Source organism: Hydractinia symbiolongicarpus, chromosome 10, assembly GCF_029227915.1.
Source record: "Hydractinia symbiolongicarpus strain clone_291-10 chromosome 10, HSymV2.1, whole genome shotgun sequence".
NCBI classification, from domain to species: Eukaryota; Metazoa; Cnidaria; class Hydrozoa; order Anthoathecata; family Hydractiniidae; genus Hydractinia; species Hydractinia symbiolongicarpus.
In genome coordinates, this window is record NC_079884.1 from 9864830 (window position 1) to 9889273 (window position 24444).

The 24444-nt window shown below is 33.8% G+C and overlaps 4 protein-coding genes across 5 annotated transcripts; 3 read left to right on the plus strand and 1 right to left on the minus strand.

Moving 5' to 3' along the window:
• Positions 1–619: 619 nt before the first annotated feature.
• On the plus strand, positions 620–5574 carry LOC130612252 (spliceosome RNA helicase DDX39B). 2 transcript variants are annotated; one of them, XM_057433557.1, is made up of 8 exons: positions 620–774; positions 877–1108; positions 2637–3041; positions 3122–3240; positions 3906–4037; positions 4117–4226; positions 4391–4535; positions 5185–5574. In XM_057433557.1, the coding sequence occupies exons 2-8, from the start codon at positions 889–891 to the stop codon at positions 5356–5358; spliced, it is 1305 nt and encodes a 434-aa protein (XP_057289540.1). In that variant the 5' UTR covers positions 620–774; positions 877–888; the 3' UTR covers positions 5359–5574. The 2 variants fall into 2 exon arrangements, with proteins under 2 accessions (XP_057289540.1, XP_057289541.1); XM_057433558.1 differs by lacking the exon at positions 3906–4037.
• Positions 5575–9412: 3838 nt separating this feature from the next.
• On the plus strand, positions 9413–11203 carry LOC130612259 (uncharacterized). Its single transcript, XM_057433564.1, has 2 exons — positions 9413–9598; positions 10608–11203. Exons 1-2 carry the CDS (start codon positions 9428–9430, stop codon positions 11097–11099), a joined length of 663 nt encoding a protein of 220 aa, XP_057289547.1. The 5' UTR covers positions 9413–9427; the 3' UTR covers positions 11100–11203.
• Positions 11204–18215: 7012 nt separating this feature from the next.
• Positions 18216–19934, minus strand: LOC130612258 (uncharacterized). Its single transcript, XM_057433563.1, has 3 exons — positions 19587–19934; positions 19192–19354; positions 18216–18719 (listed from the first exon to the last, which is right to left on the minus strand). Exons 1-3 carry the CDS (start codon positions 19802–19804, stop codon positions 18255–18257), a joined length of 846 nt encoding a protein of 281 aa, XP_057289546.1. The 5' UTR covers positions 19805–19934; the 3' UTR covers positions 18216–18254.
• A 2383-nt stretch (positions 19935–22317) lies between these two features.
• LOC130612257 (uncharacterized) lies at positions 22318–24179 on the plus strand. Its single transcript, XM_057433562.1, has 3 exons — positions 22318–22638; positions 22764–22920; positions 23199–24179. Exons 1-3 carry the CDS (start codon positions 22421–22423, stop codon positions 23769–23771), a joined length of 948 nt encoding a protein of 315 aa, XP_057289545.1. The 5' UTR covers positions 22318–22420; the 3' UTR covers positions 23772–24179.
• The last annotated feature ends 265 nt before the right edge of the window (positions 24180–24444 follow it).

Consider the following 24444-nt stretch of genomic DNA (forward strand, 5'->3'; position numbering starts at 1 on the left):
AATGTTCTGTTTTTTGGGGGTAAGTATAAAAAACAAAGCCAAAACAAACAAAGGAGGAAAGACAAATATGATTCTTCTATTTCGCAAAACATCTAACAAAATTTAATACATGTTTATTTATGAGGATTACAAGCTCAGATAGGGAAATTTTGTAAGCATATACGAAACATATTTCTCATCCTTGGTGAAACCTACATTTAAACACTGTTAGTCTTGTGTAATTATACCTTTATACCTTTAGTTTTGCGGCTGATGCATTTTAAAAGTTAAAAATAGGACCATTCCATCGGATCCATCTGGTTTTTCACATAAGAATATCTCAGTCTTATTTCACATTTCCACTTACTTAACATGTACAACCCCTTAGTAGACATCTCGTGTGTCAGAATTAGGCGTCGAACTAAAACGAAAAATAAAAACTTGAGACGAGTTGGGTAAAAACGGCGCAAATAAACTCCTTAAAAATCGATTTTAGGTTCTCTAGATGCGCATATAACAAACACCGTACAATAAATGTTTAATAATGCATAAAATATTTTAAACGCATGTAGTAGATCAATATCCTCGCGTATTTCAACAAAAGACTTTTTGCATTTATTTTCGTTGTTTTTAAAGCTACCATTTTGTTACACTCGCCAGAACAATTTAATAAACAAATAAATAATAAGTATTTCTTTATGAATATTTTGCCGAATATTCCATTCGCTTGCCGCCAACTCACCAGAAGTGGACGCCGTAGGGGAAAGCACAAAGAAAAACCTATTTTCAAAATCTGTGAGTATCTAATAAAGTAACTTTGTAAAAAAATATATAAGTACAATAATTTAATTTTTTAAGAAGAATACCAGCTTTTACTGAATTTATTTTCTTACGTAGTAATTTACTACAATGGCTGACGATGTTCCAGAAGAAGAATTTATTCCAGATTATGAAGAAACCAGCGATAATGAGGCAGCTGGAGAAGAGGGTGGACAGGTTGCTGAACAAGCCAAAAAAGATGTTAAAGGGACATATGTCAGTATTCACAGCTCCGGTTTCAGGGATTTCTTGTTAAAGCCAGAGCTTTTAAGAGCCATAGTAGATTGTGGTTTTGAACATCCTTCAGAAGGTGGGTTTACTTTTATTTCAACAATGTCAAACTATTTACGACATAAATTGTTGTAAAAAACTAAATTTGTAGCATTTTAGCTAATACATTGTATATTTCCCAGTCACCCAATGTCATGTGATACTTTTAAACCAATTAAAGGTCTGTATTTTTTTAGCTTTTATGATTTGAGTTGCCTCCTCTCATAAACAGCTCAGGAGTTGAGTCAAAAAGGGAAACCACCATCTGGGAAACAGTTTCCCATTTGGGAAACTTCACTGTGTCCTATTTGGGAAACCGTTACCCTAAACAGGCCAGAAATAAGGCAATGGTTTCCCATTCCTAGGGAAACCACGAAAATAAAAATAAATCTGCGCACAAGCTGGTTAAGAAGCACACTAAAAATTTTTAACCAATAGAAAAGGAATATTTTCCCGCAAATTTTCACCGAAGGAAAAAAAATTATTGTAACCTCTTTCGGCAATTCTGTAAAAGGGTTCTGAGAATGGGTAACGGTTTCCCAAAAGGTAATCCCAAATTAAAATAAAAAAAAAAAATAGTTTAGGAAACAGTTTCCTATATGGGAAACCATTTCCCTATATGACATTGGAATTTCCCTATAAAACATGCGAAACCGTTTCCCATTTAGTGTCATCTCCCGAACTGATAAATAGGGGATGGATTGAGTAGTCTTTTTGTAACGTTCCTGTTTTCCCTCATATGGAAGTTGTACTTCATGACATTCCGATCAGGAGAATAGCATAAGACGATAGTGCCGATTTGCCATAAAACAGCATAAGTTTTGCCTGAAAAATCTAAAACATACACATTAAAGCATTAATGCTATCTTGAATCCTATGAGAACTTGCTGTGTGAGAAATTTGACAAAAAAAGTAATGGCAGATGTACTGTTATGGTGTCACAAACACTTTGTCAAAAATTCATTTAATACAATTTTACTGATAACTATATAGTTTATAAAGTACAATACTTCAAAGTCAACAAAATTGAAACTCTGTTTTGCATTTTGGGAATAGTTCAGGCAAACTTTGGAGTTTTTGAATGAAAAGCACAAATTTTATTCAAAAAGTTGCCCAAGCTCTCCCTCCTGGGGTAGTTCTTCAGAAACTCAGCACAATTCAGCACATTGTTTTCTCTGCAATTAGCATAGAAAAACCCACTATCAAGAACAAAAAGTAACAAACCAAGATTAAAGAAACTAATTTATAGTTTTCTTGCTGAAAACAATGGCCATGAATCTAGTCAGAAAATATTTGAAAAAGTCATTGCCCGTGAAAAATCAACGGGTTTGTCCATCCTTTATTTACTCGTTGCAACAAAGTGGATAAAAATATATCGCATTTGATATTCGTGTTTCTGTAACATCATTTTATAACTCAGTGGGGGACAGACAGACGACGGCTATTATTATAGAGACAAAACACCACCATTAAAAAAATCACTAAATGAAAGACTAAATTTTGGAAAAGCTGCTCTTCAATGGTAGATATCAAGTAAGTTTGTATTTAATTTTTTTAACCCTTTTTAGTACAACATGAATGTATTCCACAAGCTATTCTTGGTATGGACATTGTCTGTCAAGCAAAAAGTGGTATGGGAAAGACGGCTGTCTTTGTTCTAGCAACATTACAGCAGCTTGAACCAGTTGATGGTCAAGTCAGTGTACTCGTCATGTCTCACACCAGAGAACTTGCTTTTCAAGTCAGCAAAGAATATGAAAGATTTTCCAAATATCTCTCTGACATAAAGGTTTCTGTCTTTTTTGGTGGCCTTAGTGTGAAAAAAGATGAGCAAGTGTTAAAGACAAACTGTCCTCATATTGTTGTTGGTACTCCTGGTCGTATTCTCGCACTAGCAAGAGACAAGGTTCTTAACCTGAAGCATGTGAAACACTTTATTCTTGATGAATGTGATAAAATGTTGGAACAACTTGGTAAGTTGTCAGTTATATAATATAGTTTTGTGGTTAGCTGTCATAATTTTTATTTATTTTTCCTTTAACACTAATTTTAGATATGAGACGAGATGTGCAAGAAATTTTCCGTATGACACCACATGAGAAACAAGTTATGATGTTCAGTGCAACGTTAAGTAAAGAAATGCGAGTGGTGTGCAAGAAATTTATGCAAGATGTAAATATCCTCTATTTTTACTTGTCAGTTAATGATCACTTCTTTCATTTGTTGACCATTTCATTTTCCATTTGGTTCTTTGTCACTTCATTTTGTATTCATACCATTGAGACTTGGTGTACCCATTGTCAGTTGCCACCTACATATTCATTAAATATACATGCTAAACTAGCAACAGATGATCAGGGGTTTAAGGTTAAATTGTTGTCATCACCATGTTGTCACTTTGTCATGTCATAAATTACACACTTGAACTTTTTGGTATTATGTACCTGTCATTCAACTGTTCATTATCACTGGAATCAACATTGTGGATGATTTGCAGTAATTGTCTGTGGCCATTGTGCTAAAAAGATTTTCAAGCCAGTTGACAGTGTCTTCCTGCTTCCAATCATTTTAAAGAACAGAGAAGTATGGTTGTATCTTTAATTTACTCCAGTCTGGACTTTCCTTATTTGGACAAATTTTCAGATAGTGAATTCCGTACATTTTAAAAAACAAAAACCATTGCATATTGTCTAAAAAATGAAATTCCTATTATTTTACTTTTTTTAAAAAAAAAGAGCTATGTAGCCTATTGTGAATTATATATATAGCCTATTTTGCCACGAGGTAAAGCATGTTATTGAAAAATACTTCATAAAATTGATTTATGCCTACTTCAGCCTATGGAAGTTTATGTTGACGATGAAACAAAATTGACGCTTCACGGTTTAACACAACATTACGTCAAACTAAAGGACAATGAGAAGAATCGTAAATTATTTGATTTATTAGATGCACTTGAATTCAATCAGGTGAGAGTCATTTTATATAAACCCATTCCTTTACTTAGGTGCAACATGTGCTAAATAAAAATTCTTATGGTTACCATAGGTCATCATATTTGTAAAGTCTGTGCAAAGATGTATAGCATTATCTGCATTGCTGGTGGAGCAGAACTTCCCTGCTATTGCAATTCACAGATCAATGCCTCAAGAGGAAAGGTAAATCAATTGGCTTTCAAAATTTCTCTGAACAAGTTTAAAATTAAATTTTATTCTAAGCTGTCTGTGAGCCAAAGATGGTCCGAACTTCAGCTACCATCTACAGCTATCAATGTGTTATAACTAATTGTAAAATTCAACAATGTACAACTTTATTTGTCTAGGATATCTCGTTACCGTCAATTCAAAGATTTTCAGAAACGTATTTTAGTAGCAACAAATTTATTTGGTCGTGGAATGGATATCGAACGTGTTAACATTGTTGTAAATTATGATATGCCTGAAGATTCAGATACATACCTGCATAGGGTAAGTAGCATGGCTTGTATTTTCTTTGTAAAATCTTATGAAAGAAAAAAAATATATAATTTAGAATTGTGGATATGTTAATTTAAATGTGCTTACTAAGGTGTCGTAATTTCGTTTTGCATTCTGGAATAAGTATGAACGAAGTAACAATATAAATAACAGAATATAAAGCCGTAAATTTTAGTGACTGAATTTTTTGTAATTTACTTAAAACTGTGACATCTCGTTTTTTCTTTTGTATAGGAAATAGAAATTCTTGTGAGATATTTTGTTGATTTGTGAAGTTAATTTTGAACTCAAAGCTAATATTAGTAATTTCCTTAACTAAAGGAGAGGCATAACTTTAGGACTTACAAAAATGTCTCGCAGTAATATATTTCAGTGTCCTTTTTACTGTTTTAGGAAACTCTTCATATTAAAAAAAAAAAAAAAAATTAAATGATCCCACAGGAAACCTTGAAATCGAATTTAAGTAGCCTTAATATTCTTTAATAAAACCTCAGGGGATCAGAAAAAAGGTGATAATTTAAGCGTAACGAAATAAATCTATTTTTTTTAATATACTAGACCAGAAGACTAATATTTTTATTTTTGTAAGCACAAACGAAGATTGTTTGGCAGAGACATCATTTCTATGTTTTCGTTTTAGGTAGCTCGAGCTGGTCGGTTTGGTACAAAAGGTTTGGCCATCTCATTCGTTTTCGACGAAGAAGATGCGAAAGTGTTAAACGATGTGCAAGATCGATTCGAAGTTAATGTGAGCGAATTGCCATCTGAGATAGACGTGTCGACATATATCGAAGGCTACGAAGCACAACGATAAAATAGAAATCAAACGAAGTTATGTAAAATATTTAACTGGCATTTTCGTTCACAAATAAATCCCCTCATGGCGTCATGTAAATAAAGTTTTAACAAGGATGGACACAATTTTAAACGCAAATGAGATCTGAACAGTGTGTAAACTACTACTATTTTTATGATAACACAAACTACAAGTTTTGTAAAACATACTATGGATTGAAACATTTTTTTAAAACTTGTTGTTTTCTTTAATTACACGCTTTTTATGTCTTTATATCCGTTTTGCTTCAGAAACTGCTTTGCTGGACCGAACAGTCTCACATCTGAAGGTTGAAAATAGTTTGTCATGTTGACAGAGTCATAAAAAATCAAACAATTATTACTTTCCACGACCTTCAAAGCAGCTGTTGCAACTAGATCGAATTTTCATTACAAATTTAAGAATACATTAGGGAAATATATTTACTATTTATAAAAAATGAATTATATGTTTCCAATTTGATGCTCAACGTATGTTTTCACCCCCACTTATTTCTTTTTTCTTTGACATGTAAAACTTTAACATCTCCATTGAAAAACAAGAAGCCCAAGGGCAAGAAGATTTCAGCTTTCGGAGTCTGTTTTCGACTTTTTTGCTTTTGTTTTGAGTACTTGCGACATAGTAGGTTGTAAACTTTCATAATCACTCAAGTTCTTCACGGATTATGGGCGGTAGTGGACAACAGCTTCCACTAGGCTCAGTAATACTGGAAATAATATTTTGGAAATCGTCCGATTTTTAGTTCTCGAAATGGTCAAACAGCATCCCTTGTCTAAGTTCGAAAATGCGCTGGCTGCACTTTCTGCAATGTCACATTAACATAGCTTGTGCCAACAGCTCAATCGAACGGCTTATGCCATTACTAAGGTCAGTTATTGCTTTACTAACAGAACTAATACTTTCTGTGAAACTTTTGGTCGACTCTCTCATTGCGTCGGTCGTATCTTTTTTAAATTGGGAATCGTCTCTAGCTTCCTTGAATGGTCTAGTTGAGCAGGTGATAAATGTCTTTCCAGATTTTTCTTTTTATTATCGACAAGTTGTGGTATGTAACTTTCGTTTTCTCTGCTTTGGTTGAATGAATAAATCATCGCCAGTTTCCTCTTTATTACTTTCTCTAGGGTTGTTGGAAAAAGTTTCAAGTGGTGCAGATTCTTCAATGAGTTTCTCGTGGTCATTTAGGGCAGCTACATCTGTTGAATTTAAAATAAAATCATCCCCTTTCACACCAAATTCAAGATTCAGTGTTTGCCGAACCTCCCCAAAAGTGAAATAAGTTTGTCATAGAACTCAAAAACTATTTTTCCACTTCTACCAGCACTTGTCACTGACTTTGAAAAATTTTGTCTCGTTTCTTTTACTTTCTCCTGTATTTTTTTTACTCTTTTTACCGGTTCGTTCGATTCCTTTTCAATCGCAGAAACGGGTCCAAGATAACTTTCATCATCTTTATACATTTCGGCCATAGCTATCCTTAATTCTCTATATAACACTACTTTATCGGCATCAAAATCAAGATTTCTGTACAATATACGACTCTTGTAATTTAACATATATTCAATAAGATTATCAACAACATCTTGCTCCCATTTGAAGATTTTTCTTCGTGGTTTTACCTTATTAATTGATATGTGTAGCAACATAAAAATTGTATTCCTTCCAAAAAACAGAACGTCATGATTGCAACCGCTTGATTATAAAAAGTATTAAAGATAATTAACTCCTATATATACGGAAGGTGGCACTCGAGGGCTAAAATATGCTGATATCAGCAGCAAAAATCTGAAAATCATAAGGCAGAACAACATTTTTTCAAAATTACCCAGGGCTCCTCGACGTTATCCATCATCTTGGCCAGCGCTAAAACTTGTGAACGAGACGCGGTTGGAACCATAGTGACTATGTTGGAACTAAGGAAGTCTTAAGTAATTTTTTTTTTTCATGGGATTTATTTGAATTATTTTTAATCCTGAGAACCACTTCGAATGTTTTCTGTAAATATGGTTTGTCAAAATTGATATGCTGTCAAAAACAGTTTATCGACGTCTCCAAAAATGTCTATATTCAGGAACTCATTTTTGGGTCCATTTCATCAAACTGGTCTAAAACACATATAATACTAAGTTTCAAGTCATTATTTCAATTTTTACTGAAGTAATAGGACTTTTACTTAGTATAGTTTCACATCGCTGACACCAAAATAGCTGCAGGGACTAATCGGTTTGAAATTAATTTATAATATTTTATAACAACCTTTTTTTCTGATGTGTTTTTATTTTCCTTCAAAAGTTGTTGCATAGCTTATGTAATGACATTAGGATAAGGATGAAAAAGTTACTGTGGGACATACAAATTTCCAGCGAGAAATTTGAAAACTAATAAATGACAAAATCGCAAAAGTTTATCTTTAAAATTTTAATTTTTGTTAATGTGAAAGTAATCCACATGAGAAAGTTTCTGATGTTTTTTATGAAGAAATCTTCCATATTACCGATATAATATACCAGTAAATTGATGAACAATGAATTTTCCTGCAGGTGTTCTCAAATATGTGTAATATAATTTTAAAAACTGTGATGTAATTTTCCTCTTAAGTTTTGACTTTTAACCCAGCTAAAAAGCCTTGTCCTTTCATACTTAGTCTCGCTAGCTAAGGCCAAAATGTTTAATATTCAAACTTGACCTACTTTACTGAGTATTAAGAAATAAATGCTAGAATAATCCTTAATCTAGCTATAGGGCACCTGTAAGAACAACATAAAACAACATCAAGCCTGTTCTCTTTTGTAAACAAACCCTGTGGTATTTTGTAGTAAATACCAAATTTTATGTGTGCATTTATTGCGCTTATGAGTGCACCCAAAGTGCCCTGTACGTAAATCCTAAAAATTTATGTCATTAGCTCACTCTTCACGGATGACACCACGTAACAAAGAAACCGTACTTTGCTATTTTCCGTAACCTATACCGGGATTTGGTTGTGATATATATATCAGAATTTATTGTCCTTAAATCAAAGTATACACAGGCAAAAGAAGATTTTTATTTGCCTCGGAAATCGGGTACTTGAAAGTCACTACAATAGAGAAATATTTTGTTATGATTTGAATTATCATTAAGAGACAAAGTGAAAAGTCAAGAAAACATTGTTGATGAGGAATTTAATGCATTTTTTAAGGAGCTCGTTGGTGATTCAGAATGCCAAATGGCAGCAGATGAATATATTGATTTTGATGACAAAACAATGAAAGATTGAACTACTTGACAGTTTTAAAGACCTCAACAAAGAAGAAACGCGCAGGCTAATGTTTTTAAGTATGGTCAAAATTTGCAAAATTCGCGAAAGTTAACTTGAGTTGTATAGCTTTACTATGTGACATATAAACTACTACCATTGCACGTGAAATGTCAACCTCGTCCCAAGGGCCTTTTAGTTTTTTAATGTAAAAACACCTAAAAAGCCTTCGTGACGAGTTTAGTAAGTAGAAACCCTATATTTGTAAATTTTGATGGGGAGTGGATATACGACATTTAGAACAAAAATGGTAGACAGAGACACTGGTAAAAGGTTGTTAGTGTGTTAGCGGTTATGTTAACACACCAGCATTGACGCTGAATCTCCTTCCTTTTATGTGTTTCTTCTAAGAATTTATAATGTAGGCAAAATGATGTCAAAATAAGTTGTTCCACATGTCTCAAAAATGAAGACGTCATAAAAACATTGTTATAAATCGTCACTACGTTTTTTAAAATTTTTAAACATACTTTAGCTCTCCCTCATAGATTTAATTTAGCATTGCCGCGATTTTTGATTTTGGCATGATAGACGGACAGAAAACCCTAGAAAATGGAACAGTAAATTAAATTACTGAAAAGAAAGAAAAAAACTCAAACACGTTGTTATTCACACACCCGAACCCCCGTCCTTCACATATAAACACAGACGTCTGTTACTTGTCTCAAGGTACAAGGTTTTGATTAACATCAATGCTGGAGTGATGACCTGGTTTCTACAACCTTTAATTTTATACCCCTGGAGGCTGACGTAATGGTGAATAATTTCTCATGCACGCGGAAACCAAGTGTTATTTTTTTGATAAATAAAAGAGAATCAGCGGTTCTCAACATATTTGTACAAAGACGACAGATAAAATCAATTATCATTATTTTGAGTACAAAAATTGCGAATAAGAGAGCAAGAAATTTTATAACTTCAATGGTATGTGTTTTATGATTGCTTTAAAGTACATTAAAATTGTCATCTTTTCCATCTTTGTCTTACTTATTATAATTTAACGTAGTATCATTAAAATTTACATTTACATTTCAATCGTTTCCATGGAGCAAACATGTTTTAGTATTTGTTCAAAAAATCCTTTTATCTGTTAAAATGTTTTTATATCCATTCAAAAGGATTAATAATCAAGTGTAGCTACACAGGCTATTAAATAAGTTGTTTATGCACGCTGATACACGAAAAAATATTTTCAATGAAAAAGAATTGACGCAAAGATTAAAGTTATGGATAATTTGACTACATTTTCTTAAAATAGAAATTTATTTAGTTGGGGCGACTCACGAAGCTGTTTCAATTATCAAATTAACATTAAGATTCACCGTTCTCACTCTACTGATAAATCAATGTTCAAAACTTAATGGGTTTTCTTGTAGTAGACAAAAGAAGTTTTTGTTGTAGCGTGTCGAGGACATTTTAGATGACTATAATTAAACTGTTTCCAAGCAAGATCACACAAGTGAAATATTAATATTGTGGCATTATGCTTATGTTGAAATTTGTTTATATCTTTAGCTTTTTGTTCGATTTTTTTTGATTTGGTCCTAACCTTTTCAGTATAATTCGCTTGATTTCCTTAAAAGTTTGTTTTTACTAAAAGAAGTTGAAACATTTATTTTTTCCCAGTGGCTGTCAATTGAATCTCATTTTCAGAACACAGTATGGTATAATACTAAGTATTATGCGCATCCTGTTGTGTCTTCACAGTCGTCGATTTTGTTGTAAAACAGGTGCAGTGTGCAATTGAACTTTTTAGTTGTTGAGTTAGGAGAGCCAGCGCTTTTTCCTGTTTTAAATAATTCGATACTCGTCTTGCATTTGTATTATATTATTGGTTACATGCATGATAAAGATTGTAGTAGGCATAACGCACACAAAATTCCGCCATATTTGTTTATGTTGTGTTCATTTGTAACCGTGCTCTTTTATCTAGATATTAAACATGGCACCCTCACCCAAAGGCTCACCAAATGTACGAAGGACAGCGTCCGACATTCCAGTACCACAAAATTTTATACCTGGAGCCACAAAACCTGTAGTAAAAGCCTCTCCGAAAACTGAGAAGAAATATAAAACAAACTTATGTTATCAAGGCTTACACGTTGCCCTTGATAAGGACACATCAATAAATCAAAGAGCTTTGTTATCTGCAGGCTTGAAAGCAATCACTGTACCAGCACCCACGGGTCATTCAGATTGCACGCATATTCACGATAGAGGATCTTCCCCGCTGCATTTATTTCAAGTGTGTAACAGTGATAATAATAACGAAGCACGAGGGAGAAGTGTAACTTGTGAACCCGGTGCAAATATTCAAATCGATTACTCCATCCGGAATGTTTTGCCGGAAAAAATCAAAAGAAAAGAATTTAGTAAATCGAAAAAATGGAGAAGTCTTGAAACGCTACATAATAACAGACTTTAAACGATATTTTGCATAATATGTATATACAAAGATCATATTGTAATTAAATCTTATTGTAATTTTAAATTATTTATTGGCGCATGTTATTATGTTTTCTCAAGCGACCAATGTCCTTCTTTACTACACTTTCCACTTCCAACAGAAACCACAAATATTTACTTTTACAACCACATCTAGACGTCATACAAGCTTATCACTTGTTTTTTTTTTTATCTCTGCCATTCAGCAGAATTAAAGAATAAGATTCAGACAAACTTTAGCCCCATTGGAAATTTTCAGACACTGCACAAAAATCATTTCTTGCAACGTTTGCAAACATGGCCATCATAATAACTCATCTTCCTCCGAAGAAAAATGTTCAAAATCATCGAAAACAAACGCATGTCGTTTTTATATCTCTCGCTTTTGTCTATGATTTCGTCAAATGTTTAATAAAGAAACCTTGATGTCACAAAACCAAAAATCCTACTCATAAAAACCTGCAGAAAAACATTCAAATGCCCAATGAACAAGTGGGCACAGGATCAAAGTTGGGAAAATAACTGAGACAACACGTTTCCTTAATAGGACAATGATTTTTCTGCATTCGCATATCATGCAATAACAGACTTTGTACTTTCTAGAGGAATAACGTGACAAACAGGTGACTTGTAGAGGATTATGTTTTGCATTGTTTACTTTGAAAATAAAATTCACAAACCTTGTTTACATGTAGTTACAGCTCATGTAAAAAATTATTTCGAGCTTTTTGAAAATCAAGTTAGTCTAGCAGTTATGGGGTAAACCTTTCAAATCAGGGATACATTAGAGTCTGGGAGATGTCTTGGGCACCTGGAAAACAGTTGTTTATCATCTTCCATTTATTTATACTAGTAAACTTTGGAGGCAAATAAAATACAGACCAGAATATTGAAACAACCAATAAGAAAGAAAAGATTTGCATCTGGTCTGAATTATTCCGCCAAATTCATTCATAATTAGTACATGTGTTCCTCCTGCTCGAAAAAAAGGAAATACGCCATTGTAAAATTCACAACATTTACACTCTAAATACTTTATAGCAAAAACATTATCGACTTCCTAATCTATCCTAATTTATTCGCATTATTCATATAGACTGCAAAATTGATTTGTTACACTGAACCCTATTTATGTTGGACATCTCATCATCTTGACTTCCGGTCCCTTGCAAGTTAAGACGGACAATTTAACTTTTAGACTTTTATTCTCGTGGCGCTAAGGCGATTTTTAAAGTTTAGTAGTGAAAAAGCCAAACGAATTTAAACATGCGCGAATGTTCTAGAGCAATATTTCCTGTTTTTAATTTTTCTTTGTGGACAGATTGTTATGCTGACGATGTTATACATCATATCATAGTCATAAGAAAATTTGAGCGATAATATTGATCTTGTTGAAGATTCGACTTGAATGATTTTTGTTGAAATGGCAAATAATCAAACCTTTTGGGAATAACATGCTTTTGAAAGGATAATTCTCTGCTATTAGCACAATCTGGTGCAGCAATACCAACACACAATTTATAACCATTAAGTTCTGCTATAAAATTTGAAAGGGTGATGTTATAAAAAGACTTTTTATAGGAGGTGTAAAATTCATGATCGCTAGGTAACATCTATCCAAATATTCTCAATGAAAACGAGAGAGATTGATCAATAAATATTTCATATTTTGGGATGATGTGGCCAGATGAAGTACAAGTAACAATAACTAGTGTGTCTTGAATGTCAATATGCCAACTGCTGCTCAATGACAGTTTTGAAATTCGTTGACTGAATTCAAAGAAGTTTCCATATATAGTGGTTGGAGAAGAAGGCGGTGAAAGATCTTGAATAATATTGAAATAAAGTGCTGGATCGAGGAGTTCTTGAAGTGGTTTGACCAATACTTTTTTGGAAGATTGAGATGGCGTAGCTCTCCTCCTTTCAAGCTTTTGCGAGTTAAATGAACTCAGATTTGTTCTGGAGAACAGCGATGCATTTTTTCAGCTGATCATCAATGACCCTATCTTTCGTAATAAAGCTAATAAGTTCCTTTCCCCATTTCTTGTTTACATTAGTATTATGTAGCGAAACTTTAAAAATACTGAGCTCTTTGTTTCTCCGTGATGTGGGGGCATCCAAATATAGCACAATTTTCGCCAGGCATAGTAAAAATTGCAACAAATAACCGAAATACCAAGCAAGAAGTCCAAACAACAGCACAAACAACAGCTAAAAATGCACCATTTTGAACTTCTGCGCAGGATCGGAGGTTTGGGCGCCAGTAGCTCTCGCCCATAAAGACATGAGAACAATAGATCATTGTTTCTTACCAGATATTTTTTCTTATGACTATGATCATATCATCATTCCTTGATTCATGTTAGAATTACTATTTACCAGCATTGTGTTTCATACAAAGGCGCTGTGAATAAGCGAACCACGCCGGAAAAAAATGATGACGTTACTGTCAGATACTATTATTGTTTTGTTGGTAACCCTCCCACCCCCTTTTACTTACATATTCCATTTATTTTGCAAAGTATTATGAAGAGTTGAGTGTCGACGATAGTAGGTAAGTTAAATGCACTTAATCAGCATGTCACATGCGAATTAAAATCATAACGCAGATAGGCCAGAACTCACGATCTCTTACATTAGAGGCAAACATTTCTGGTATATGCTGCGAATGCTACAAGAATTTTAAATGCTTGTTTATTCTCCTGCTGCTTCCTTAAACGTATTAATAACTATTGTAGATCAATCGTCATGTTGGCTCGTTGTTAGTAGTGGCACAGAATTTATATCAAGGAGGGAAGACCGAAGAAAAAGTTCACACCATAATTTTAAACCAAAATCACTGCATGCCAAAAACCTACCTAACCTTGGAGTAAACTAAGCCTTAATTTTCCTTGAGCCATTTGTTCTTATGCTACATAAAAAACCTTATATACAAACATTATAAAAAAAAAACATTATAAAACAAGACGGCTAATCTTGAATTTAGTCGCCGGAGGTAATGACATGACTGTTTCTATATTAGAATCGCGCGTTTTAAATTTGTCAAAGTTCACCTGGTCTCAGAAATTTCGCGATCTTCGTCGGCCCGGACATGGATTATTTCGTTGTGCCGGAGCCCTAAAGAATTTTACTAGCAAATTTTACACGCTCTTTTCCTGGCTTACGTGTGCGCAAAAGTATCAATTTTGCAACCTCGACTAGTTCACTTTTTTAGCTGTGTTTGGAAAATGAAGAAAACAATGGGTTTGTTTCATTAATTCTGTCCATGGTTGTGAATCTTGTTTTGGGTTTCACATGATGAAAGTGGGCAGAAGATATCTTCCGTTCCTGCACAGTTTGTATATATAGTTTATAAATATTTAGTGTTCTCTTTCAAAATGAAAAAGGTGCTTGCTCCAACGATCCACCAGATATGGTGAGGCAAGGTGACAATTTTTTAGTTGGATACCACATGAAATGGTCTATAAAATGCACGGAATGTTATAGACATTTTTTTTTTCTAATGACCAGAGAGATTTTCGTCATTGGAAAAATAAGAAAAAGCCCTGCGGCTTTAAGATTTCCGTCATTAGCCTGAAAGATTTTGAAATTTAATAGTAGACCTTGAAAACGGAGAATTATGGGGTAAACAAATCACGAGTATCACGATTCTCAACTATTTTTGTAACTAACCTGCAATGTTAAAATACAACTCAATAAATAAAAAAATAAAAATTTTACATAGCTATATGAAGTATTCTACAATAAAAGTTAAAACTTTAACTGGATAATTTTAAAAGTGATCAGGAAAATTTTGGAAATTCCAGAATACAAAAATCTTGCTATGTAAAAACTTGACGATTCGAATATAATAACTTCTGAACGAGCTTAATTTGAATAATGAAGTACTTCATTGTTTATTAATTCAGCAATAAATACATATTAGTATTTCAGTATTTAGGTCTTCAAAATTTACTCTGTTGTTAAAAATTTTTTGAAAATGCTGGTGGTGCATGGTTTGATAACAGCTGACCTGAAAAAGAAAGTACGTTTTAAAAATAAGAAACATGAATACAACTTTACCATAAACTGCATTAAAACCAGGTTGTTTAAATATTGTCTCTTTTTTTAACCTCTCTTTGCCTCTTTGATTAAAATGCACAGGTATATTTCGTGAGATTTTTAAAAATCAAGTCATTTCTAAGAAATGTTAGAAAAATTTTTTGTGATACTTTGGCTTGATCTCAAGAAAAATTTTCAAGAAAATTAGGCACTCAAGGAGAACTAATAATTAGCCAGTCACAGAATAGTTAGCCGTTTTTAATGGCGCCATAGCTTGGTGGTTATAACTCTGGCACTTTGTGCGGGAGAACAGGGTTCGATTCCCCTTGACGGCAATTCAATATTGGTGAGTGAATGCTACCATAGCTCTGGACTAGGACTCCCCATCTAAGCTATGACCTTTTCTGGAAATAATAGACAGGATTTGTAAGGCTAGCCATATAAAATATACAGACATTCTACTTATCTATGCAGAATAATTATATATACGGTGCGTACAGTATAATTAGCTGCTTATACAGCTACCTATACAATATAATATCTTTTTACTTAAATTTTCATTTTCTCCGTTATCGATCTCCCCATAGCCATCTATATTTATATAGATGAACATAAAGTTGTGATTCAATTAGAACCAAGAAAAAGAACAAGAAACGATTTTGCAAAAAAGATATAATTTTACTGTAGCTAGCAGTACATATGTCGTCTATATTATTAAACAACAAAACTATTCTGATTTCAAGGAAAAACATGGAAAAGACGCAGTTAGCTGTAAAGAACACAAAGAAGCTTTTAACAGCTAATTATACTAGGCGTAGCATCTAATTATCCTGCATCGGCTAACTATATATTGTTACAGGTTAATTATAAGTTCACCGACTGCTCAGTGCAAGCAACAATAAAATTTTGTCACGTTTCGACAACTTTTCTGCAAAAAATATAAAAAAACCCTGTGCGAATATATATATCTTTTTATCTGATAGAAGTAGTCCCACAAAGTGTCATTTGGAAGTTATTTTTAGCCCCCTTTTTCCCATAAGAACAGGAGTTGAGTGCCCAGTCATGGAAAAACTACGCAAGATAGGATAAAGGTTTTTTGTTGCTTGCTGTTTAAGAAAAAAGCACTCTAATCAAAGCACTATTTTGTGTAGCTAGCTCCATAGCTAGCTAGCAAGTAATTTTGTGAAGGGGTATGTCAGCACCAATAAGGAGATCCAAGTCAGCACCAAAAATTGAGATAGCTAGCTAGCCAGCACACCATTCTCATTTAGCTATATATAAAATAATTTTTACCTGATAAAATCACGAATTTAAAAAATAGCTCCCCATCAATAAAGCTACTACGACCCAACCAAAGAGACCAGCAAGGGGCGACCAGCAAAATGTAAGCACTTTTAGTCATGGCCGCACACGGAAAGTTCTGGCCACACGAAGAGTACACTCTCTGTTCAGATTAGTCATTTAATTGACAGAGATTAAAATAAAGCATCTTCATTGGCTTTCGAAAAAATGGACAAAAACTTAACAGCGTCCGGGCTCTGTGCTGTCTCTTTCTATCTATATATATATATATATCTCCCATCAGCGATTTTAAAGATTCCGCCCCGCATAGCGGCGACGGAAATCAATAACCTAAATATTAGCGATTACTGGGTTATTGTTTTATTGTAGACACTCCCAACTGTTTAAAACTTGCTCGAGAAAAAAGAGGAACTTTTAAATTACCTATGAGGAGAAATTTTCTGTCTCACCTCCTTGGTCTCTATAAGTAGGGTTAAGTTTTAATTTGCAACAGGAAAATATTACTTTTCACATGCCTTATACGAACAAAAAATATCGCACAAAATGAGAATACTCATTACGGAATTTTTTAAAAGTGACTAAAATGACAAAAAACCTTTCTATAACGAATACTTGACGTGCGACGGAAAATATTGTCCCATTTCGATGTTCTTTGTGTTGGCAGCCTGTTGTAATTATACAATACCTGCGTCGGTGTGTTCGTAACAGGCAAATGATAAATGTTTCTTTTAAGTAGCAGAAAACTATATCTTATTTGTTTTTTGACGTTACTTCACGACGTTATTACACTGACTTCGATACAGTAATTAAGATTAGTGTAACAAGTATTTTAACTGTGGTACTACCTCTTGAGAAAGTCGCTTTTACAACAAACAAAATTTTAGATTAAATCTGACTTAACAAGAGCTTTGTTTAACTCGAACATTCGGTAATTCGAATTATTTTTCTCGGTTTTCTGGAGGTTCGAGTTGCCAGGAGTTAACTGTGTCTCTTTCACAAAATACGATCTTTCAAAATCTTTTTAAAATTAATTTACGAAATATATCTCAGCTAGTTACAGTAAAACACAGAAATTTTCAGAACTGGACTTAATATAGCTACGTATTCAAAACCCAACAAAATTTTGCATTCTGGTAAGATAGAGTTAAATACTCCATATAATCTCGATTTAAATGTGGAAGAAATTATTGTTTATATTAGCAGGAAGATTTGTGCTTTGCAGCTTAAAATAGTGCCCAGCTCCTCTTATTGATTATTTCGTTTATAAATATGTGGTTAAGTAAAACTGTCTCAGATATTTGTAGCTGCAGCTCATGAAAAGCTTCCGGCACTATTTTTCAAATTACAACCTTTTCTTAATATTTAACAATTTAGCTTAGCCAGATAAATGGAGTGAAATCAATCACTTTTGTTAAGTATTGTTAATCGGTACATTATCAGTGACAATTTTTCTTTCATCTACAAATACCTAAAGTTTCTTTTAGTTCGCTTTTTTTCGCCCCCAATCTCCAAATTTTGCTTTTGAGGCGAAAGTCAAATTTGCATTTCATTTGCTTAGGACTTTCAAAAATTCTCCGTACATCTAATATATTTTTTAACACGTGATCAGTCTGTGTCAAGGTCATTGTTGGCAGCTCTGTCATGACGGGTATTGATTTAGCTTTCTTGTTATTTTATCATATGTAACTAAATTGACTTGATCAAGCATGTCTAATTTGGAATGTCCCACACCATTACTAGATAACGCTGTCACTCTACAGAGATAAAAATTGTAATTAAACTCTTAAAAAATCTACGATTTTAAGATAAGTATAAATCGTATAAAAGCTGCAAGGAGGTTTTTCATTAAAAAGTTGAATCCACTCTGTACACTCTTCTCGTTATGTATAACTACCACTCGAAGGATAAAGAAAGAAAAGTCAGTGAAGAGCAATGTAAAAATTGACGTCAAACGCTGTAAAGGTTTCGGATCTTCATCATCTCTATCTTCCAAACCACAAGGGAACGCGAGCAGTACAGTTGACACACCAGTGGCTATGAAAAAACACACAAGCCAACCTGTTTGATAAGATTGCACGTAGCCAATATCAGCAACGAGATCCATAATATCAAACGCATTTAGAAATTCAATACCAATCGCATACAGCTCGCCCCTTTTGTAATGCCGGTTGGGAAATGGGTAGATTAGATGTGTGAGGACGAGAATGATCATGACAATTTGGAACACGACAAAATGAAATTCTGGAACAGTTATATTCTGAAATACAAACATAGGTACAAACAAACTCTTTTAAAAACAAGTTTAGAATAACTTCAAAGGTCGGAGTTATCAGTGAATTAGCACCAGCTTTGGAACACACCTTAATAAATAGCCAAAAGGGAAAAAGAAAGAAAACATAGGAGAAAATACAAACTAAATATATATAACTAGTCGTTAGCCCGTGGAAAAATCCACGCGTTCGACCGTCCTTTTTATACCGCATTGCGTGCGCCTCGCTACCTGCGCAGCTAAGCTACCGGACGGACGGACGGACGGACGGACGGACGGACGGACGGACGGACGGACGGACGTATACGGGTATTATAATATAGATGTTATCAAATCTCTCAAACCCGTGTAGAAAATAGGAACTCACTAGGAACACTTCAAAAACATCTAATGATTGGATAATAAATTAGGGTATTGCAATATTGATCTAAATTTTAAAAAATACATGTACTTCACTTACAAAACAGTTTGAATTCTCACCAACTGAACCTGTTGTGTTTGGTAAGAGCTTTGGGTTAGCAGCTTTGTATTCATAGTTTAAAGCCATACCGTATGGACCAAGAGAGAAGATAATAAAAACAAGCATTGGTACATGGCACCATGTTTGGTTGAACATTTTGTGTCTAAATAATAAAGTACAGTAACATTACAGAAACAAAAAAAATTTGTTCGGTTTTCTAACCATACCTAAAGTAGGGAGACTATACTGAATACTTTCCCGTCTTAAATTTTCAAATCTTTTTTTTCTGCTACACAAAACTTGTGAAGGCGGGTTATCACGTGTTCACCACAGAAAAAATATATATACAGATTTTCAATAATATGCAAAGTAGATTTCAAGAAAAACTTGCCAACCTTTTCCAAAGTGCTAACCAAATTAACACAGCTTGAGCGGCTGTAAATGCTAATGAAAGAAGAACACCAGCAGCGATTGTGTCTCCTCTAGAGTATGTGTCTTCAAATTTATCTAACGTTTTACCTAGTCCAACCCATAAGCAAATGTAGTATGCTGTGTAGACCAAATGTACGATCCATGTTCGCACCTTCGCAAGAGGAGTAGCCTCGTTATCCATATTTCCTGGTTTAATTACGAAGCAGTATTTTTATATACGTTATGGACTTTATTTACATTTCATTTTTTCTTTTAAGAATGCTTTATTCAATGTTTTCATTCAGCCGTGCGCATGGAATGTTCCTGAATGTTTACCAAATATACTTCTAGTTGATTAAGCAGTTAGGAGAATATAAATATTCATCACCTTGAAACGTAAATTGTTTTTGTTAGATAAATTCTGTAATTTTATATAATTGATCATTAATTGATATAAAAAAGACGTCTACCAAAAGCATCTCTCCCAATTAATGTAAAAACTAAATTTTAAAGTTATCGACTTTGAAGCGATTAATTCTGGTAAACGTTTACCCATGATAAGCAAGTGCTGGTTTAAAATGCTAGAGAAAGAATGACATCATCCTCTCAATTTGTGCATCATGCTTTTAGCTAGTAGTTAATAAGCACGATATGACAGATCTCATAAACACGATTTATTCTCAGTACACGTCGTGGTAAATATCTTAGTAGACTCTGTGTAACGATACTGGAATTCAACCTCGTTCCCAGGGCTCTTCTTCACTTTTTGATAAATCCATCCCAATATCAAAAAGTGAAAAAGAGCCCGGAGGACAAGGTTGCACTGGAATCCTGCCAAACAACAACGACTGAATTACTGCGACATACTTCTCAAGTCCATCATTATAAATATTTTCGTCCGCCCGCCCGCCCGCCCGTCCGATTGTCCGTCCGACCGTCCGTCTGTCTGTCACGCAAAATGGTAGCTTAGCTGCGCAGGTAGCGAGACGCACGCAATGCGGTATAAAAGGACGGTCGAACGCGTGGATTTTTCCACGGGCTAACGACTAGTTATATATATTTAGTTTGTATTTGGCTATTTATTAAGGTGTGTTCCAAAGCTGGTGCTAATTCACTGATAACTCCGACCTTTGAAGTTATTCTAAACTTGTTTTTAAAAGAGTTTGTTTGTACCTATGTTTGTATTTCAGAATATAACTGTTCCAGAATTTCATTTTGTCGTGTTCCAAATTGTCATGATCATTCTCGTCCTCACACATCTAATCTACCCATTTCCCAACCGGCATTACAAAAGGGGCGAGCTGTATGCGATTGGTATTGAATTTCTAAATGCGTTTGATATTATGGATCTCGTTGCTGATATTGGCTACGTGCAATCTTATCAAACAGGTTGGCTTGTGTGGTTTTTCATAGCCACTGGTGTGCCAACTGTACTGCTCGCGTTCCCTTGTGGTTTGGAAGATAGAGATGATGAAGATCCGAAACCTTTACAGCGTTTGACGTCAATTTTTACATTGCTCTTCACTGACTTTTCTTTCTTTATCCTTCGAGTGGTAGTTATACATAACGAGAAGAGTGTACAGAGTGGATTCAACTTTTTAATGAAAAACCTCATTGCAGCTTTTATACGATTAATACTTATCTTAAAATCGTAGATTTTTTAAGAGTTTAATTACAATTTTTATTTCTGTGGAGTGACAGCGTCATCTAGTAATGGTGTGGGACATTCCAAATTAGACATGCTTGATCAAGTCAATTTAGTTACACATGATAAAATAACAAGAAAGCTAAATCAATACGGCATTCTTCATTAAGATGTCGAAATTAGTTGTAAAATTCTCCAGGAAAGACACTTTAATGTCAGAAACGTTCGCGGCAACAAATTATCGCAATTGCGCCTTACAGTCGCGAAATCAAATTGCAGTGAAATTTAGACCTGCATGTGTAAATTCTTAGTTTTTTATTATTTTTTCCTAAATATTTTAAATTACTTGTATTTTTATGAAATGGAATAAGGAAATCGACTCAGTCCCATTTTTTCCACGACACCTTCAATCAAAAAGAGGCAAGAAGGTATGAAACGATGCACAAAATTTGAAGACGAAGATTGTCCAAAGAGTTAATGTTTTTTTTACATAAATTATCCTTTTATGTAGATGTACCCAGGTTCGACCTTTCTTTTTAGGTATGAAAATTTGTGTGATGCACAAAGTTTGATTAGAAGTTTAATTTCTTATACTGTATGTTTATTTTATTGTCAGTTTTCCGGCTGTAGGCATGTTAAGAATATTTTTAAGATTATTCGAGGCTGAGATGTGTCAAAAAGTTCAGAATGCTGAAACGAAAAAACGCTATTCTTATAATAAAAAAAGCGTGTGAACTGTGTTAATTTTTTTTTATCAAAAAATTCTCCTTTAAGTGAATAAAAATGACTTTGCCAGTGAAATTTTTAATCAGTAAAAGTGCCTATACCCAAAAACCTCTTTTCATTTAACGATAAAAAACAATCTAGGATAGAGTCTTGTAAACAAAGTTAATCTGTATAATTTTTGCAGTTAATGTAAACAGCATATTTCGTTTATTATTTATTTCGATTATTTGAATATTGCGCGTCCTAATTTTCACGACGCTAAATCGTCATATTAAAAACGTAGTTGAATTGTGGTAATTTCCCTTCATTAAGGGAAAATCCCGCCGGAATTTTTCTGCTTGCGTCAGTTAAATCAAGTAACGAGACTTTATTTTTGCGTTGAATCATAAAGAGACTTTATTTTTGCGAAAATTTTTTTTTAAATAAGACATCAACAAGAGATTCCAAATGGGTTATCTATCAACGAAGAATAAGGTTGGGATGATAATATTGCATCTACTTCAGACTGCGTATATATGTGTTATTTCATGGCGGATGAAAGTAAACCTTGACAAGTTTAAAGATGATTGGACCGAAAGTGAAAAGTATGGACTTAGTATCTCCCTTCCAATACTTCACGGTGCTGGTACAACTATATGGGGCTGGTACGCATTATGGGGAAAATCGTAAGTGATAATAATTTTTTAAGGTTAAAAACTTATATTTTAGATTTGCGGTAAAATATTGTTATAATTTAAAGGTTATGTGCAGTTCGACGGTATTAGAACTTATTAAATTTTTCTGTTGTTAGAAAACACTATCCAACGAGCGATCGATTTCACGCACCAGTACTACTGTTGACAACATTTGGAGCTGTTCTTTATGGCCCACTGCTCCATCATGTTTACCGATATGAAGTTGAAAGGTTGGACAAAGTGAGCAGCACTCGGAATTTTACTTCTTGTTTGGTGAGTAGCTAGCAGTTTCTCCATCATGATTATGTTTTTAAGAATAAACTAGGGCTGGCAACACCAATACCGTTGTTCTGTGTTGATCTTACCTGTCGAATATATAGGCTCAAAAAACTTAAAACCAAAACTACTCTCTATATAATTATATTTAAAGAAATGTATGGCGACCATTATATGAGACGCTGGTCAATAACCTCTTATTGTCTTGAGGAGTCATGGTTTAGAACAAACTTGAACTTGATACCCATAGAAATACATAAAAAATTTTTTTGCAGGATTTGAAAGTCAATAAGTTGGATTTTGGTGTTATTCAAGCAGGAATGATCTTGGTATGTTTTACGCTAGCATTATATCCGTTATGCAAGCCAGAAAAAACAAAAGATCAGACGCGGTGTTTCTTGAGTATGACGGCTACTGAATTTTTTGAGAAATTGATGAAGTGTGTGAATGCAATGGATATGATAGAATTGGTAGAAGATTTAGGCTGTATCCAACGGTCTGATGGGATGTGGGTGGTTTTATTTTACTTGGCATTGCTAATTTCCACATTGCTCCTTGCATTTCCTGAAGCCCTGAACATTGACAAAGACACTGAAAACAAATGGTGGGAATGGTTGAAGGTGTTCACCACTTTTTTAACGTGGGTATTCACTGACATTTGCTTTGTTGCGATTCGACTGCACGTGATGGTAAAAGAAGACAACATACAAACTGGATTCAGTTTTGTCGTAAAGAATCTTCTTTTTGTGGTCATTCATTTTCTGTTGCTGCTGTATCAAATTTGTCAAATCTGTTCAATCAAAAGCAAACGAAATCAATCTTGGGAAGAAAAGCTTGCGAAACTTTAAAAGAATAGAACGGATTTTATTTATGAATTATGTGTTGATTGGTTAGAAGAAAATAAAAATCATGCTAAATTTTTATCTCCTGAAAGTTTTTTTTTTCGTCTTTTCTTTGATATTTTAATGCAGATGTGAAATGCAAAGCTTTTCTCAGTGCTTGTCCTTAATGTTAACTGAGAGGCTCAAAATAAAAGGGAATGAACTAATTTAGGAATCATACAAGGCTCAAATGTAGAACTCCTATATATCAAATGATCTTCACAAGGTCAAAATATGATTCTTATAAATATTTAGTGTGTACGGGTCTTTACTTTTATTTACTGCACATGACAGTTATCCTGGTACAGACAATGTATAACGATTTAGAATAACGTAATTTTTTTGTTTAAATTTAGAATAGAATTAATAATCTCATGTGTCTGTTGTTTTATTAGTGTACTTTTAATTGCTCGTGTAGATAGAGTGCTATAACGACACTCCTGATTCTGCGCAATATAACCACATCCATAGATAATACAATGCGTTTGCGGATACTGCAGATTTGGTAAGAGATTGTAAAAACAGCCTAGGGCACAAAAATAGAAATAAAATGACATCACTGCTACCATAGAAACATTACATGAACAAAGCGTCAACCGTTATATTTAAAGCCGACATTTCTATATCAAGGAGAAGGTTA

Coding starts and splice junctions, on each gene's coding strand:
- LOC130612252 (XM_057433557.1), top strand. CDS start 889: ATGGCTGACGATGTTCCAGAAGAAGAATTTATTCCAGATTATGAAGAA. Junction 3,042..3,121: donor TAAAATGTTGGAACAACTTG/GTAAGTTGTCAG, acceptor CACTAATTTTAG/ATATGAGACGAGATGTGCAA. Junction 4,038..4,116: donor ATGCACTTGAATTCAATCAG/GTGAGAGTCATT, acceptor TGGTTACCATAG/GTCATCATATTTGTAAAGTC.
- LOC130612257 (XM_057433562.1), top strand. CDS start 22,421: ATGGGTTATCTATCAACGAAGAATAAGGTTGGGATGATAATATTGCAT. Junction 22,639..22,763: donor TACGCATTATGGGGAAAATC/GTAAGTGATAAT, acceptor TTCTGTTGTTAG/AAAACACTATCCAACGAGCG. Junction 22,921..23,198: donor GGAATTTTACTTCTTGTTTG/GTGAGTAGCTAG, acceptor ATTTTTTTGCAG/GATTTGAAAGTCAATAAGTT.
- LOC130612259 (XM_057433564.1), top strand. CDS start 9,428: ATGGTGAATAATTTCTCATGCACGCGGAAACCAAGTGTTATTTTTTTG. Junction 9,599..10,607: donor GAAATTTTATAACTTCAATG/GTATGTGTTTTA, acceptor TCTTTTATCTAG/ATATTAAACATGGCACCCTC.
- LOC130612258 (XM_057433563.1), bottom strand. CDS start 19,804: ATGGATAACGAGGCTACTCCTCTTGCGAAGGTGCGAACATGGATCGTA. Junction 19,355..19,586: donor TGGTTAGCACTTTGGAAAAG/GTTGGCAAGTTT, acceptor TTTATTATTTAG/ACACAAAATGTTCAACCAAA. Junction 18,720..19,191: donor GTGAGAATTCAAACTGTTTT/GTAAGTGAAGTA, acceptor TTTGTATTTCAG/AATATAACTGTTCCAGAATT.